The following is a 15,578-nucleotide window of genomic DNA, read 5'->3' as shown; positions in this document are numbered from 1 at the left end:
CTTCTCAAATATCCCCATATTAGCCTCTCACTGCTGCAAACTTAATCAATATTACTGGTAGTAGCTACTGCTGTCTATCTACCTTCTGATCTTTTGGGAGGTTTTGTTCTCAGAAGCTTCAATTCTTCCTTAGCTGAAGCTTACTTCTCATCTATTATATTGAAATCTTTTACAAATTTTGTGCTCATTCAAGCAACAACATGAGAATTACAAGCTGATTCAAGCTCCTTTCGAGCAACCACACTAGAAACAACATTTGGAAGACCAAGAGTCACAACTTAGAATCCACTTTTTACAATGAGATAAATACAACCAATAGAAGACCAAGAGTCACAACATAGAATTCCACAAAGATGTTCCTCTTGGGATTTGAACTACAGTTTCTACAATGAAAACTCATCACTTCAACCAACTAAGCTAAACCCCTTGGACTAGCTTACTTCTCATCTATAAAAAAAGAATGCGTTGATAATCAAATGGATGCCCCTAATGTTCTTTTATTGTCTCATACCCTAATTTGGTTTTAAGGTTGAACTTTCTTATATTTAATAATAGCAGGCGTATTGACAGCCCCCTCCTAAAATTTAGGGAGCTCCCTAAAAATAGGAACTGCAACAGAAACCTTCAAAATGGCTCCCAAGTTCCCCTGATGTGTTTTGGCCAAGTCCCATTCAATCCCTAAAAAGTAGGAATCCCTCATAAAAATATAGGAGATTGTCTCGAACTGTCCAAAATGGTTTATGAAGTTCCCTGCTAAGCTCTGTAACCGGTTGGGTTCCCTATCTGCTCTGCTGACCTATAGGAACCCTTGCTAACAACTAGACTGTCTAAGGAATGGACATTACAAACTCAGACCTCATTGAAATTGAGCTTAAGCAGCTCAAAAATAGAGAAAATCTAGGGAGCACAACTTTTTGTTGGTTATTATGTTGTCATGAATCTCAGAATTCAGAATGAGCAACTACATATACATATTCATCAGAGGATTAAAATTAGAATTTAAACTATTGTAGAATGATAGTCTACAACTTCTGCCTCCTAGTAGCATTCAGCCTTAAACTAGAGGGTAAATTTTAATTCATCCCCCTCTCTAGTGGATAAATCTTTAATGGACTCTCCAACTTTTGATAAATTCTTCCAAGCTTCTAGTTACTACCTAATCACTTAACGCAGATGTGTAACAACCAACTTTCCCGGATCTTAACTAACAACTATCATATCAAAGATATATAGTTATTACTTCATATTCATAGGAAGAGAGTTATATCAGTTATGTTCATGTGAATGAGATTAACAATTACAATTACTTAAACGGAAAACTCAATTGTAGATACCATCAATGAATTTACCCAAGAATTTAAAATCTACATACCGTAGTATTCAAACTGAAAACTGTCTAGGGATGCTTTGCAAAACCCAAGTTAATCCATAAAATACCTCTTAAGGAACAAATAGCTATACTACTTTATCGTAATGACAAATACCAATATATCTTCTAGGGCATCAGAGACCACTGTATCATTTAGGACATCAAATACCACTGTATCATTTGGGGCGTCAGATACCCCTGCTTCATTCCTTTTTTTCCTATTGCTAACTGTGGCAATAGCATAAGATTAGAAGATATGCTCATAATCATTATTCTTATAAATGAAAGACTGAAATAACAATCCTATAGATATATTCCATATTTAGTTGGAATGTCAACCGATCTAACTAGTTACCAATTACATTGACGAGAAAGGTTACTTTCATTAAAGGAAATAACTGAATTCTACGATATAAATTAATCCATCATATCTTCTACTTGTATAAATATCATAAATGTAAAAATACCTGTTACCAATAAATGTTTGAATGCTCAACTTATCTTTATTTGATGCACGTCTTGACATCTTGTGGAGAGGGGAAACATTGTCAAGGGCTTAACCACCCAACCACAGACCTTATATTTATCCCCACGCTTTCTCTAATTAGAAAGGCCCTCCCTACTCGTAATAGACATGGAACACCTTGTCATCCATTGAGCATCTTGATACTTAATCAGACCACTCAACTTGACAATAGAGAATGAATTGGACATGCATGAGCTAGTAAATGATTCCTTTTAAAATAATAAATAATTGTTATGTCACAACTGATTCTGTTTTTTGTTATTACAGATTTCTCTCTTTCACCTCTTCACCCTCTTTCTTGGCCATACAACCAGGTGAGTCCTAGGTGTTAGAGTAATGTAACTCTTTTTGCTGAATCTCAATTGGTGCAAGAATATCACATATCCCAGTATATCATATCGCAGTTTTCTATGACTCAAAAATGATCTTGGCTTGAAAGGAAAGAAAATAAAATAGTTTGATTCTGGGAATTCTTCAGTAAATAGAGATGTTTGAACTTATCATGTGCAATCGGTCTTGACTTAGCATGGAAAGGTTAGACTTATTGAGTATCGATTCGATATTGCAATACCATGGTACATTACAGTATTTCATGGACACATTTCCACTTGCTGTAATTTCAAAAGCAGATTTAAGAAGGAAAAACAAATAACAATATGATTGAAAGGCGGACCACATAACCTGGTTTGAGTTAAAAGAATGTGAGCTTTGGCTTGACGCTAAACAACTAGTTCCTTAACGTGAGCAATCCGAATGCAATTCTCAGAGCAAAGATGAATTACAACTTTCAGCAAAGGTTGATCATGGACATAATGTAGAAAAAGAGCAAAGGTGAATCGTGCGAAAGGAAAAATGATAATCATGTCCCAGCTTCTCTCGGCTTCCATAAATAAAGAGGCATTCGATATATCAAAGGCTTCCAAGAAGCCGTAACTCATAAAAAGTTAAAAGATTTGTCTTCTTGAATCACCAATATCACTTGCCAAGTGTACATTTCATCCTCTAAAAGAAAATAAATAAATATGGAAAAGAACTTGAAGGTTATAAATCAAAAAGATGATTTGTAAGAATATTTGTTTACTTGCACGTAAATATATTTATTAAGATGGCATCATTTTAAATGTTCATCCAAGATCGTACCTTTTAAATATATATATATATATATATCTAAATACGTTTCATTTGGAAGATTATTTATTTTTTGTACACGTATTTAAATGTATGTATTAAATAGATAAAATCTTGTATAAAATAATACCATGGTGTCACTTTTATTTTTATATCTATGTGCATGTACACAAATATGTTTTATAATAAAGTGATGGAAATGTCGACCATAATCCAATAAAGGTATGTACTTTAATTAAGTTAAGATTATTAATGTTTTTAATGTTTATGTAATAGCTCATTTGTGTCCAATGTGTGTATCTTGTTATACAGTCGCTAGGTCCTCACCCATGGTGATTCAAGATTCATACCCATTTGCTCAGTGATGGTGATGCTCCTGTGCCCAATTCTTTTCTAACAATGCTTCTACCCCTTTGTTGAAACTAAAGCCTAGAAATCTATGAAAATAACCAGACATAAGAAAGAGACAAAAGCTGAAATAGAGAACACCAAAAATATCCTGGAAAAACACTTCAAGAATGAAGGGAAAAACCCAATCACACAACACAAAAATATCTTTATTGATAATGAAATGTTTTCAGTGTACGATGCTTATCGCTTGATGCTAATATATAACAATAGAAGAGACTCTTCATATTCTAACCAAAGATCTCGAGTTTCTCATAACTCTTATAATTAAAAATGACTCTTCGAATATTCATGCCTCAATGCATGTGAATGACACATCATTTATATTTATTATTACAAATTAAAAACTTAAGTGTCCTTTTCAGTTGAACGTAACAATAATAGTAATAACGTTCATATTTCCAGAGATAAAGATCTCTATCATAGCTACTATCTTCAACACTCCCTCTTAGCCAGAGAGAGATCTTTACCTGAATAATCACAAAAGACTGCAACCAAAATGTTAATGATGAAATTTTATCCCATATATCCTATTAGATTCATGGAAAACTATAACAATCAATCATATTCATGGAATTGCTCAACATGAAACCTTGTAACAATTAATTTTATTCATGGGATCTCTCAACATGAAACCTTGTAACAATTAATCACATTCATGGAATCTCTCAACATGAAAACATAGAACAATTAATCACATTCATGAAATCACTCAACATGAAAAGATTTGTAAGACTCACAGCTAAGCCTTTATCACAGACTCTCTCAACGTGAATTGTCATGGAATCTCTCCACATGACATCCAACTCTCATCACGGAATCTCTCAACGTGATGACATCATGGACTCTCTCAACATGATGTTTACTATCGCATAGTGAAAGAGTTATCATAGCTGATCTTACAATCTCATTTATTCACACAAGAATATGCATAACAAAATAGGACTTAGTTCCATTTAAGTCAAATTTTACAAATCCTATAAGCATCACAAGCATATATGAGAGTGGTGGAGATTCCATAAGTACTCCCTCTTAATTATGAAGCCTCCCTCTGAAGCTAAAACATCTCTCTCTTAATCATTGCTTTTCTCCTACAACGAAAGTAGATATTAATGACAATTCTAATTAGAATATTCACTATTCCTAGTGAAATGACTACTAAAAAATAAGTTGTAAGAATACACCATGCATGTCATTTTATATTTGAGTGATTCTTCTTTCAGCTAGGACAGTCCTCACATTGCCAAAGATGGCTTCCTCAAGTATCTATCCTCAAAAGATCAAAATCAGAGGTCACAAAAACCAGAGTTTTTACACAAAAAAAAAGCTCATAAACTACTCCCCAATATTTGATCATTTTAAAGTCCTTAGGCTGTAAGCAAATATCCTTTGAATGTGACTGTGAATAAACATTCTCCAAAATCCTATTGCATCCATTTGCAATAAAAAAAGATTGGTAAAATAATTTTGTCATAAATTTTACAAATCTAATCATTCACAACCATTTCATATATGACAATAAAGGAGATTTCGCAAGTACGCCCTCTTAACTCTCACAAGAAGATAACTTATGAAGCCTCCCTTTGAAGTTGAGCCTCTCCCTTTGAATTCAAAGCAACCTCATCTCATTGCTTCATCCTATAACAAAGAGAGATCAACCCAATATATCAAGATGCATATACCAATTTAAAATTAAATAAATAAAATACTTATCTTTATGATGGTGCCAAACCAAGATCCGTCAATTACAGATAGACTTAACAGCATGTGAAGGAAAGTCTGAAGACTGTTCCCATCCTTATCAAGGGAGATGCCAATCGTTTGTCCTTTTCTATGAACACACTAAACTAAGAGCTCTAAAGTCCACACAGAAATCTGGCTCGAACAGATGTTAAAGACACCTGGTTCCATTTGGTTCTATGTAGAGTCCTTTTCCATGTCGCCAATTGTTATCAAAGTGACCACAGAAAACATCATTGTTTTTGTAATAGTATCGTCCTTCACCATTTGCTTTTCCCTTCCAAAAGTCAGCAAACCATCGATCTCCATTTTCAAAATAGAACCAACCATCACCGACAGCGGGCAACCAAAAACTGTGATAGCTGCGTCGTGGAAATTGAAGGCAATCATTTTCCTTATAGAGACGATTTCGATCTGCGCGAAATTAATTTGAATTTGTCTTTGTGTGCCACAGATGGAAGAGAAGTGCCGCAGAATTGAAATCGAACAACCTTTGCAAAATGTGTCAACATAGAGATATTGTCGGGAGCAGCTTGGAAAGCGAATAAGGAATTTGAATAATTAATTTAGAAGCGATTATATATTGGAGACCCGATAAAATGAAAGAAGGGAATGATAAAAAAAATGTATGCTTACAGTTGTGCGCTTTATTAGGCAGAGATGAAAAGGAGTGAGCCGTTACACATTGGAATAGATTCCAAGAACTGATGGTAGACAATTATGGTAAGGAGACGAAAAATAACTCCAGAAAATACAGAAAAAAACTTACATTGACTGCTGAAAAGAACCATATGAGAAAGAAGAGCTACCAATAGCCATCGAAGATCAATCTTGAATGCTCTATCTTGAATACTTCTCAGGTAGGGGAGTAGCATAATTTACCTAAGATGAAGGTTTGTAGTGCTAGAAACATCACAATAGGAGTGATATTGCTGTTGCTAAAAAGACAGATATAAATGATAGCTTTTGCTGCTATCAATAATTACCACATATAGATTGTTTTAAAAATATTCATTACAAATTGCAATAGATATATGAACAAAAGCAATATGAGGCATCAACATAAATAAATGACAAAGACTAACAATTTGCCCAATAAACATGCGCATGAGAGGGAGGAGAAGAATGAAGCTAGATGCAAAGATACAATATGACCTATGAAAAATTCACAAAGAGCATAGTCCAAAGAAATCTATCATAGACAAATAGAAATCACATATAACCTCTGACAAATTTATTCAAATGCTCATGCCAAAAGGAAACACCTCAAAAATGATTTAACAAAACCAGGATTAAACTCCTTCATATGCTGTTATTGAACTAGAGTTTTGATACCGTGTTGAAACTAGAGCCCAGAAATCCATGAAAATAACCAGACAAAAGAAAGAGACAAAAACTGAAATAGAGAACACCAGAAATATCCTGGGAAAACCCTTCAAGAATGAAGGGGAAAACCCAGCCACACAACACAAAAATATCTTTATTGATAGTGAAATGTTTTCAGTGTACAATGCTTATCGCTTGATGCGAATATATAACAATAGAAGAGACTCTTCATATTCTAACCGAAGATCTCTTGAGTTTCTCATAACTCCTATAATTAAAAATGACTCTTCGAATATTCATGCCTTAATGCATGTGAATGACACGTCATTTATATTTATTATTTCAAATTAAAAACTTACGTGTCCTTTTCAGCTGAATGTAACAATAACAGTAATAATGTTCATATTTTCAGAGATAAAGATCTCCATCGCAGCTACTATCTTCAACACCCTTTGACATGCTCCCTACAAGGAAACTCTTCGTAGTTAAATCATATTACCATAACAAGTTATTAATCATAAATGATCATAACGGCTAACCATCTTATCATTTTGCAGGATTATAACAAATTTTAACTGTCAACCGACTTCATGTGAACCTCAACGGATATATGAATATTTTAAATTGGGTAAAAAATTGGGATGTAACAAGATGAGACTGAAATTTCTAAAGATCAAAACTACAGTCTAAGTAATATTAAAGTTTGAACTTGTGCCTTTTTTGCTATTTGTACCAATCAAGTTGCTGTATCAGATTTGTTGGTCTTGAGGTAGTCTTGCAGCATCCCCTGTGAGTTACTTGTTAGTCTTCAAGCAGAATCAGCGTGTATGCGGGCAAGTTAAATTCCCAGCTAGGAATTTATTTTGGCTGGAGAGAACAATTGTTTTACTGATCTTATTGGAGTCGATTGAGTAAATAGATGTTTTGATTTTCTACAGATAATATCACTTGTAGTTCTGGTGGTGTATGCTAATCTCTAATGGTATTATACAGATTTTTATTGCTTAAATTTTTAATTGTTAGAGATGGTTCAGAAACTTGCGACTCAGGGAAGTGCTTAACGAGTTTAGAACTAGGTGCAATAACTATAAACTATCATCAGAGACACTTTAAGCAACAAGGGATACTACAAGTCTATAAATGGAAAATAAAAAATCTCTTGTCAGCTCAATTTATTAATTATGACGTGCCTATCTATTTAATTGCTTTTCTGCATACGTACAAGCATCGATAGATTCTTATTGGTCAAATTTTGAGCCTTATTCTGGTTGATAATATTAAATAGGTTTGCACTTGTAAGATTAGTATTGGACTTGTAATGACAGGCTTTGGAGGATCCTATTCCATCTGTCAGAGATGCATTTGCAGAGGCATTGGGAGCATTAGTAGCCCTTGGTCTAAATCCAGATTCACAGGTATGTAATTCAATATACATTGGTATTTTTAACAGATTATCACTTTTTTAATCATTTAAAATTTTAAGAGTTCTCTGATTGTGATTTTAGGTTCAGCCAAAATTGAAAGGGCAACTTGGTTTGGGGAGAACTTTGGAAGGAGGCTTGCAGAAACATTTGATTTTGCCATTCGTTAAAGGTAAATGACCTTGTATGCATTTTAGTTTCTTTTATTTCCTGTACCACATCTCAACTAATGACATGTTTTTGCAAATTGTTTCAATAAAAAAGTATGTTTTTCAATATATATTTTTGAAATTTGAGCTTGTAACTGTAGTTTACATCTTAAGACTTAAAAATTTCCATGTAAAACATAAACAACTTCGGTCCCACTTTTCCATCTTGCAAACCGTTCTTTGGGAGCTGTTGCATTCGGCTTAATGTGCATGTTAGTAACTCATAACAAGTTGCCGCAATCTAAATGCTCTGTATCTATGGATTGATTCTTGATTCTTGATGCTATTATTTTTGTCTAGCATTTTGGTACCACAAAATGGAGGTAACAGTACAAAACTTTTTCGACTTAGTTTCGCATTTCTTTGAGACAATTAATTATTTAATTGGCCAATATCAATGAATCAATCAACCCCAATTTGTATAATGAATCCTTTTACTTAAGGCTTTTTGTCAAATCCTTTTTTGGTTTTCATTTTATTAAGCCTATGCTTGATTATTGAGGCCTTCAACATCCTTGCTTTTTTGAGTTTTTGTTTAGTTGCTTTTAGTCTTTTTGTTTTGTCTAATCTCTTGCTTTTGGTTCTCCCTTCCGTTTGTTATATCTTAGGGCTTAGTCGGACTTAGTAGTCAAAAGATATGATCATTTAAGTGCCCAAAAAGTGGACTTTCCATGCACAATCAAATATTTGAAATATGAATGCTATATTTCATAGTTAAGTTTCACTTTGTGTAAAATATAATATAAATTCACTATATGTTATGGTTTTAAGTTATCACATAAATTTATCACTTCAGTGACTATAGTGCATTTTATGTTATATTTTCATGTTGAGTTGCTTTAAAAATTTTCACTTAAGTGACTATAGTGCACTATATAGACTAATGTTTTAATTAAAACATCTAAGTAAAATGTTGCTTTTAAAGAAATATCTGCTCAATATGTAAACTATATAGTCTAAATATTTTATGTTGACCCATTTAAAGTGGTTTTTACTCAATAATCAATTAGACATGTGCTTAATTAGTAACTTAAGTTGTGCAACCCATTTACATGTCTTTTTCAAATATGCTACATGCAACTACATCTATAGTGTGCGATTTTGCACTTGAGTTGAAAAGATTTGACTAAGGAAAATGACAAAAACAAGTTATTTTATATATGTAATGGACTTCCAAGAGTCCGATTTACATGAAACACCTAGAAAAATGCATTTCTGGCCCATACAATTCATCAAGGAGGCCACGTTTTTTGGACTTGGAGGCATGATTTGGCATGTGAAGATCACGTTTTTCAGCAAGAACATAAAAAACGGCTTGCGCATTTGCATATGAAAGGCACGTTTTTGCTAAGAAACACCCAGTAACATGTATTATGCAAAAACATTTTGCATCTCAAGGGTTTGCTAACTTGCATTTTTGCCTTCTACATGCGAAAATGCCCATGTATTTGACCTTGGAGATTACCATTTGCATCTTTGAATTGGTCAAAAGCTATTGAGTTGTATGCATTTGTACTTGGAGAATCCAATTTTGTAGAAGACTTGTTCATTTCAACTTCTCTTTCCTTCATTTTTGGCTCATTTAGCTCCAAGAGGAAGATTTCAATTTTACTTTTATTTCTTGGTTGCTTTGCTATTATGTTGCTTTATTTGGCTTGTTTTTTCGTTCAAAGGCATGCCATATATTTTGCATTTTGTCTTTAAACAACGTGAAACTTCTCATAGTAAATGCTAAATAATTCTCCTACACTTCAAAAACAAAATTGCATGTAAAGGGATATCTTGAAGTTTGTCATGTTTGAGTCAATAGTAAGAGGTATGATTTTGTTTTATTCTTGGTTTTTCTTATTTGTTTCGGTTTCTTTCTTGGAAGAAAGTTGAAGTTGTTTCTTTCTTGGAAGAAAGTTGAAGTTCCACCCAGGAATGCAAGTGCATCCACATGCTTTCACCTTCTATGCTAATCCCTACTTCATGCATTTTCCATCACATGCAATTACATTCTCCTAATGCGATTGTATATTTCACATTATGTAAAATTAGGAGCTATTACCACATGCAATGACATCGAGAGAACTCGATTTGGGTGAAAACTCACATTTTAAAATTCCAAAACTCTCATTTTTCACATATCCATATGCATCCAGCTTGTATTACTGGCCATACAAACAAAAACCCATCTTTGCCCACATGCAATCCATCCTTCTATGTACTATTTTGGCCCTGTTTGTCCAAATACATATGCTTTTTAGGAGCATTTCCATCCATCACATGTGTTCTATGAGTATTTAATCAATACTCCGAACACGCATCCCTCTTAAATCTATCATTGTAACTCAAATCCTAAAGTTTTCAAGGATCCAATCTTATCGGAAGATGTTTTCATCTTCATGTTGAGGCCCACTCTTCAAGCTATGTTAGAATTTCCTCAAAAAGTATAGAGATCCCGTCAAGAAGATATGCTTTGAATCCAAAGAAGCGAAATTCATGTGGTCACCACTTTCCTAATGGCAGCCTCGGAACCTGAGTTTGTGTGGGAATGCGCCAAGCATTAAAAAAAAGAAAAAAGAAAGAGATAAATCAATTGAAGATGCTGATGGAAATGTTACTCTGGGTTTACATCCAGGTATCATTGAGAAGGTATTTAAAGTGTTCAAAACTCTAGAATGTGTGAATTTGACAAAGAAGAATTCACAACAATTGTGGAATGAGGAAAAACTTGATTACATCAAATTTTCAAATGACACCTCACAATTCATCAAAGTGATTGCAGTGACACAGAATACAAGAACTCCTGATTTAGTGATCATCCACAATTGCACCATCAAGTGCAAGGCCTTTGTTGATAATCTACAAGTTTGATTCATTCAGAATCAACAGCTTCAACATTACCTTCAAGTTTTTTTCAACTTTGTAGTTACAGAAGATGAATCGCATGTGATGCAATTGCATGTCCTCGTGACATGTAATCAAATAATTCTTCTCACCTAGTTTGACTAGGTCAAGGTGGTTGAGTTCCTCTCAACTTTTTCTCCTCCTTTCTCTCACTTTTTTTTCCCTATATAAGGAGTGCCCATCTCATTGTAAAAATCATCTTTTATTGTATGCAAGAAAGCTCTGATAAAATTGTGCAAGCATAACTTTGATTGTAATACTATTTTGAAGAAAGTGAATATAAAGAAACAATTGGAGCTGAAACTTTGGTTGAGAGTAGTTGTAATAGTGCAAATTGGAAGCTTTGACTATAATATGTATCTATTATCTTTGATTCATGTTGTTATTGTGTGTTTATAATAAAATATAGCGAATGAAGAAGCAATCAGAGCCGAAGCTTTGACTATGATTTGTATCTATTATCTTTGATTCATGTTGTTATTGTGGGTTTATAATAGAGCATAGCGAATTAAGAAGCAATCAGAGCCAAAGCTTTGACTGCGAGCGATTGTGGTGATACACAAACTAGAAGCTTTGACTGTAGCTTGTATTGCCATATCAAATTTAGGAAAAATAGTTAGAATTCCCTACTTCTGGAAGTCTTTGCACCCCAATGGTAGAGGTTATTCTTATAGAATAGATTAAAGCAAGACTTAGAGCCAGACTAATACGCTTTCAATTAGCCTCTGAGTTGGTGTTGGTTTACCGGTATCACTGTTTTCAACTATTAGATAGAAGTGTATTTAAATATTTCATCTTGCCCATTACTCGCTCCGTGGGTAAGTGGATTCTTTCCTGAAAGATAAGAGGACAGAATATTGGTAAATCCCCTTACAAAATCTCTCAACTTCTTGCATACATTGAGTTGATCCAAGGAATGGTGAAAAGGGAGAGCCTTTCGTTTAAGGTAGGAGAGACTTTGTCTCATACATTGTGGCTGGTCTGCCTATTTTGTGATTGAATTTGAACAAACTGTCAGTTGCAAAACATCCACCGAACAATTATCATACTTAGGATTGTCTATTATTAATCTTTCATGTAAGACAAATTATGTCAATGAAAAGTAGATTTTTGCTAAATATTATGACATTAGATAGTTTCTATTTACCCCCTCTTCTGTCTTTTTCTAATGGTCACTCGTTTTGTATTTCTTCCATAAACTCCTTCTGTTCTTTATGGAAACGGTCTCTTTCTGTCTTCAAAATGTTTCTATTTCTCTCTTTGTTCATTATAGAAACATTCTTGTGTATACTTGTATATATATTATAGATCATTTATGATCTTTGTTTAATAACACGTTCATTAATTTACCATAATATGGTATCAAAGCAAATTCCTAGCCTCTTCGAAAAGTTTTAATTTCACTTTGAAACTATTAGCTCAAAATTTTCAAAATATTTGCCAGAGTGCACAAAATTTGCACCTTCTTTTTCTTGAAAACCTGACTAGGGATTCAACATCTATTTTTTTCTTCAATTTCTTGGCTGCTTTTTTGAGCATTTTCAATGTAATAACCCTACAGACTTCGAAACAATCTATGCTGAAGAATTGATTTTTTTTTTTTGTTCTTGAGGTTTTGCAATTTTGATACAACAATATAGCAGCAAAGTAGAAGATTTTGTAATAATAATTTCAATTCAAATATTTAGATATTACATAGGGAATATACAGCTAAAAAATTTCAGATTTCAATATCAATTTAGACACTAAGTATTTTCACAAAATACCAACAACCCAGTTGATAAAATATCCCCTATTATCTAAATCAACAATACTTAGAAAAATTAGAAGTTACAATCCATAAACTTATATGTAAGACATTCCTTGAAACCGTCTGAAATGAAGACTAACAACAACAAAGAATTCTTCGATAAACAAATGCAACTGCAAATTTGGAAAATGTTGCTCCCAAAGTGCAAATAGAAAATAACACCTAGCAATAGATAGAAATTGGCGCTCAACCAACTCCAGATTAAGTAGCACACAATTTGATATAACAATTTTAGTGAATCCCTTCACAAATTTCAGAAAAACCTCCAGCAGCAAGAAAACTTAAAAGTTTTCCTTAGCAATAGTTAATACAGTAGGAAAAATGACAGATCGTATACCTCTGCACAATTTTTCAAGTAGTCTTAGAATTGAATCTACAATAGTTCAGCTGTAGATCCCAAACCCTTATACTTCAACAATGGCACAAAATTTCAAAACTTTAGAAGTGTCACATATTACGGAAGTAATTGTTAAATACTTGTTTGTTATTAATAGAGATCGAGAGGACTATATTTACAAAAGAATAAAGCGATATTTCCTTAGGAAACTATCAAAAAGAATAGAAATATTCTATTCTAACATATAAAGCTAACAAAGCAAACGCTAACTAAAACTAACTAGATATTTACAATAGATCACCATTCACTAATAATAGACAATTATCTACTATTGTAATACTCTCCCTTAATGGTTAATCTGACTAGAACACCAAGTTGGCCTCTGAATTTGACAAACTTATCAGGACCAAGAGACTTGGTGAGAATGTTTGCAATCTGATTTGTGGTAGGAACATATTGCAAATCTATAGTCCTGTCTTCAACCAACTATTATATGTAATGACAGTGAACATCCACATGCTTGGTTCGTTCATGGAAGACTGCATTTTGTGCTAACTTGATAACGCCTTCGTTATCAACAAACAGAGTAGTCAGTCCTGCTGGTGACATTTGCATATCCCCAAGCATCCGACGAAGCCAAATAGCTTCAGATCCTGCCTTAACAGTCCCTTTGTATTTGGCCTCTGTAGAGGAGAGAGAAACTGCTTGCTGCTTCTTACTGGTCCATGTGACTGCACCTGATCTCAAATTGAACAAATATCTAGAAGTTGACTTTTTATCATCAACATAACCTGCCCAATCTGAATCTGTGAATCCATTGAGTTTAGGATTAGAACTTCGAGAGTACAGAAGTCCATAATTTGAAGTGCCTTTCACATATCGAAGCACATGCTTTGTTGCCATCCAATGATCAGCCTTAGGAGTTGTCATAAAGCGTGAAATATAGCTGACTGTGAAACTGATATCAGGCCTAGTAGCAGAGAGGTAGATGAGGCTACCTACTAGTTGCCTGTATGTAGTATCATCAATGGAAAGAGAATCAAACTTTGCTGATAACTTGAGACCTTTCTCCATAAGTGTAGATGCAGGCTTGTAATCTTGCATACAAAATTTGTCTAACAGGGCCTTGGCATATTTGGACTGAGAGATGAATTTACTAGAAGAATGTTGCCAAACTTCAACACCTAGGCAATAATGCATGAGCCCAAGGTCAATCATATCAAAAGACTGGCATAAATTCTGTTTGATTCCTTGAATCAAAGATGCCGAACTGCCAGTGATGATAAGATCATCCACATAAATAATTAGAAGAATGATGTCACTGTTAATATTCTTGATGTACAGATTTGAGTTTGAAGAACTTTTCTTCAAGCCTTGATCACTAAGGTACTTATCAATTTTTATGTACCATGTCTGAGGGGCTTGCTTCAAGCTATAGAGGGCTTTTACCAATGTTAGAATCTGGTGGTCTTTACTAGCAACCTTGAAACCAGGAGGTTGCATTATGTAGACCTCTTCATGGAGATCAGCATTCAAGAAAGCACTCTTGATGTCCATCTGATGAACCTTCCAGCCAAACTGTGCTGCCATGGCTAGGACTAATTTGATGGTGCTCATCTTTGCAATAGGAGCAAAAGACTCCTCATCATCAATACCTTGACGCTGAGAAAAGCCCTTTGCCACTAAACGAGCTTTGTACTCCAAAGTACCATCCGATTTGTATTTGATTTTGTAAATCCATTTGCAGGCAATGGGTTTCTTCCCTAGTGGAAGATCGGAAAGGACCCAGGTGTTGTTCTTCAGTAGGCTCTAGTGTTTAGATTGCATGGCCCGTTCCCACTCTTTGATTTCTTTAACCTCAGAATATGTTTGAGGTTCAAACACATTGTGAATGTTGGCCATGAGAGAAAAGTTAATAGAATCTGTAGTTTTGCTCTTTTTCCGACCAGTTCTCCCATCAATGAACTCATCATCATGAAAATCAGCAACTGTCTTAGCTCACCACTAGGCCAGATAGTAGAATGACCAACATGAGTATCAGGAGATGCATGATGATCAGGTTCCTCATCAGAAGAATCTTTATCAAACTCAAGTGAAGCATCTACAAAGCGAGGTGAACTTGCAGGAGAAGATGAAGGTGTCTGTACAGGTATAACTGGAGCTGTAGGAGCTACTGGAGCCCTCCCATCAGGTGGACCTAATGGAAGCTGAACTCCCAAATCATGAGCCTACATAGGTTGGTCTGCTAGATCAAGAATAAGAGAAATAGGCTTGAAAAGTCCTCCCTGGTCATCAAAGACTACATCATGACTGTAGATGAGACGAGATGTCTCAACATCGATTAGGCGGTAGGCTTTGTGAAGACTGCTATCTCTAGCAAGCATGCGTTTCTAACTCTTGGCATCCAGCTTG

The 15,578-nt window shown here is 34.3% G+C and overlaps 1 protein-coding gene and 1 pseudogene across 8 annotated transcripts in view; one reads left to right on the top strand and one right to left on the bottom strand.

Moving 5' to 3' along the window:
• The window catches only part of SWEETIE (HEAT repeat-containing protein), a 314,166-nt gene that overhangs the window by 53,561 nt on the left and 245,027 nt on the right, over positions 1-15,578 (top strand). For all 8 annotated transcript variants that reach the window (XM_089806951.1, XM_089806947.1, XM_089806950.1 and 5 more), the window contains exons 5-6: positions 7,823-7,912; positions 8,003-8,090. In XM_089806951.1, the coding sequence (XP_089663077.1) occupies positions 7,823-7,912; positions 8,003-8,090 (178 nt within the window). The remainder of the gene's footprint in view (positions 1-7,822; positions 7,913-8,002; positions 8,091-15,578) is intronic.
• Positions 5,128-5,272, bottom strand: LOC149535182 (U6atac minor spliceosomal RNA; annotated as a pseudogene).

The sequence above is a fragment of the Cupressus sempervirens genome, chromosome 10, assembly GCF_028749045.1.
Source record: "Cupressus sempervirens isolate cs-2001-9-10 chromosome 10, ASM2874904v1, whole genome shotgun sequence".
Taxonomy (NCBI): domain Eukaryota; kingdom Viridiplantae; phylum Streptophyta; class Pinopsida; order Cupressales; family Cupressaceae; genus Cupressus; species Cupressus sempervirens.
This window is presented reverse-complemented; position numbering and strand designations above follow the sequence as displayed.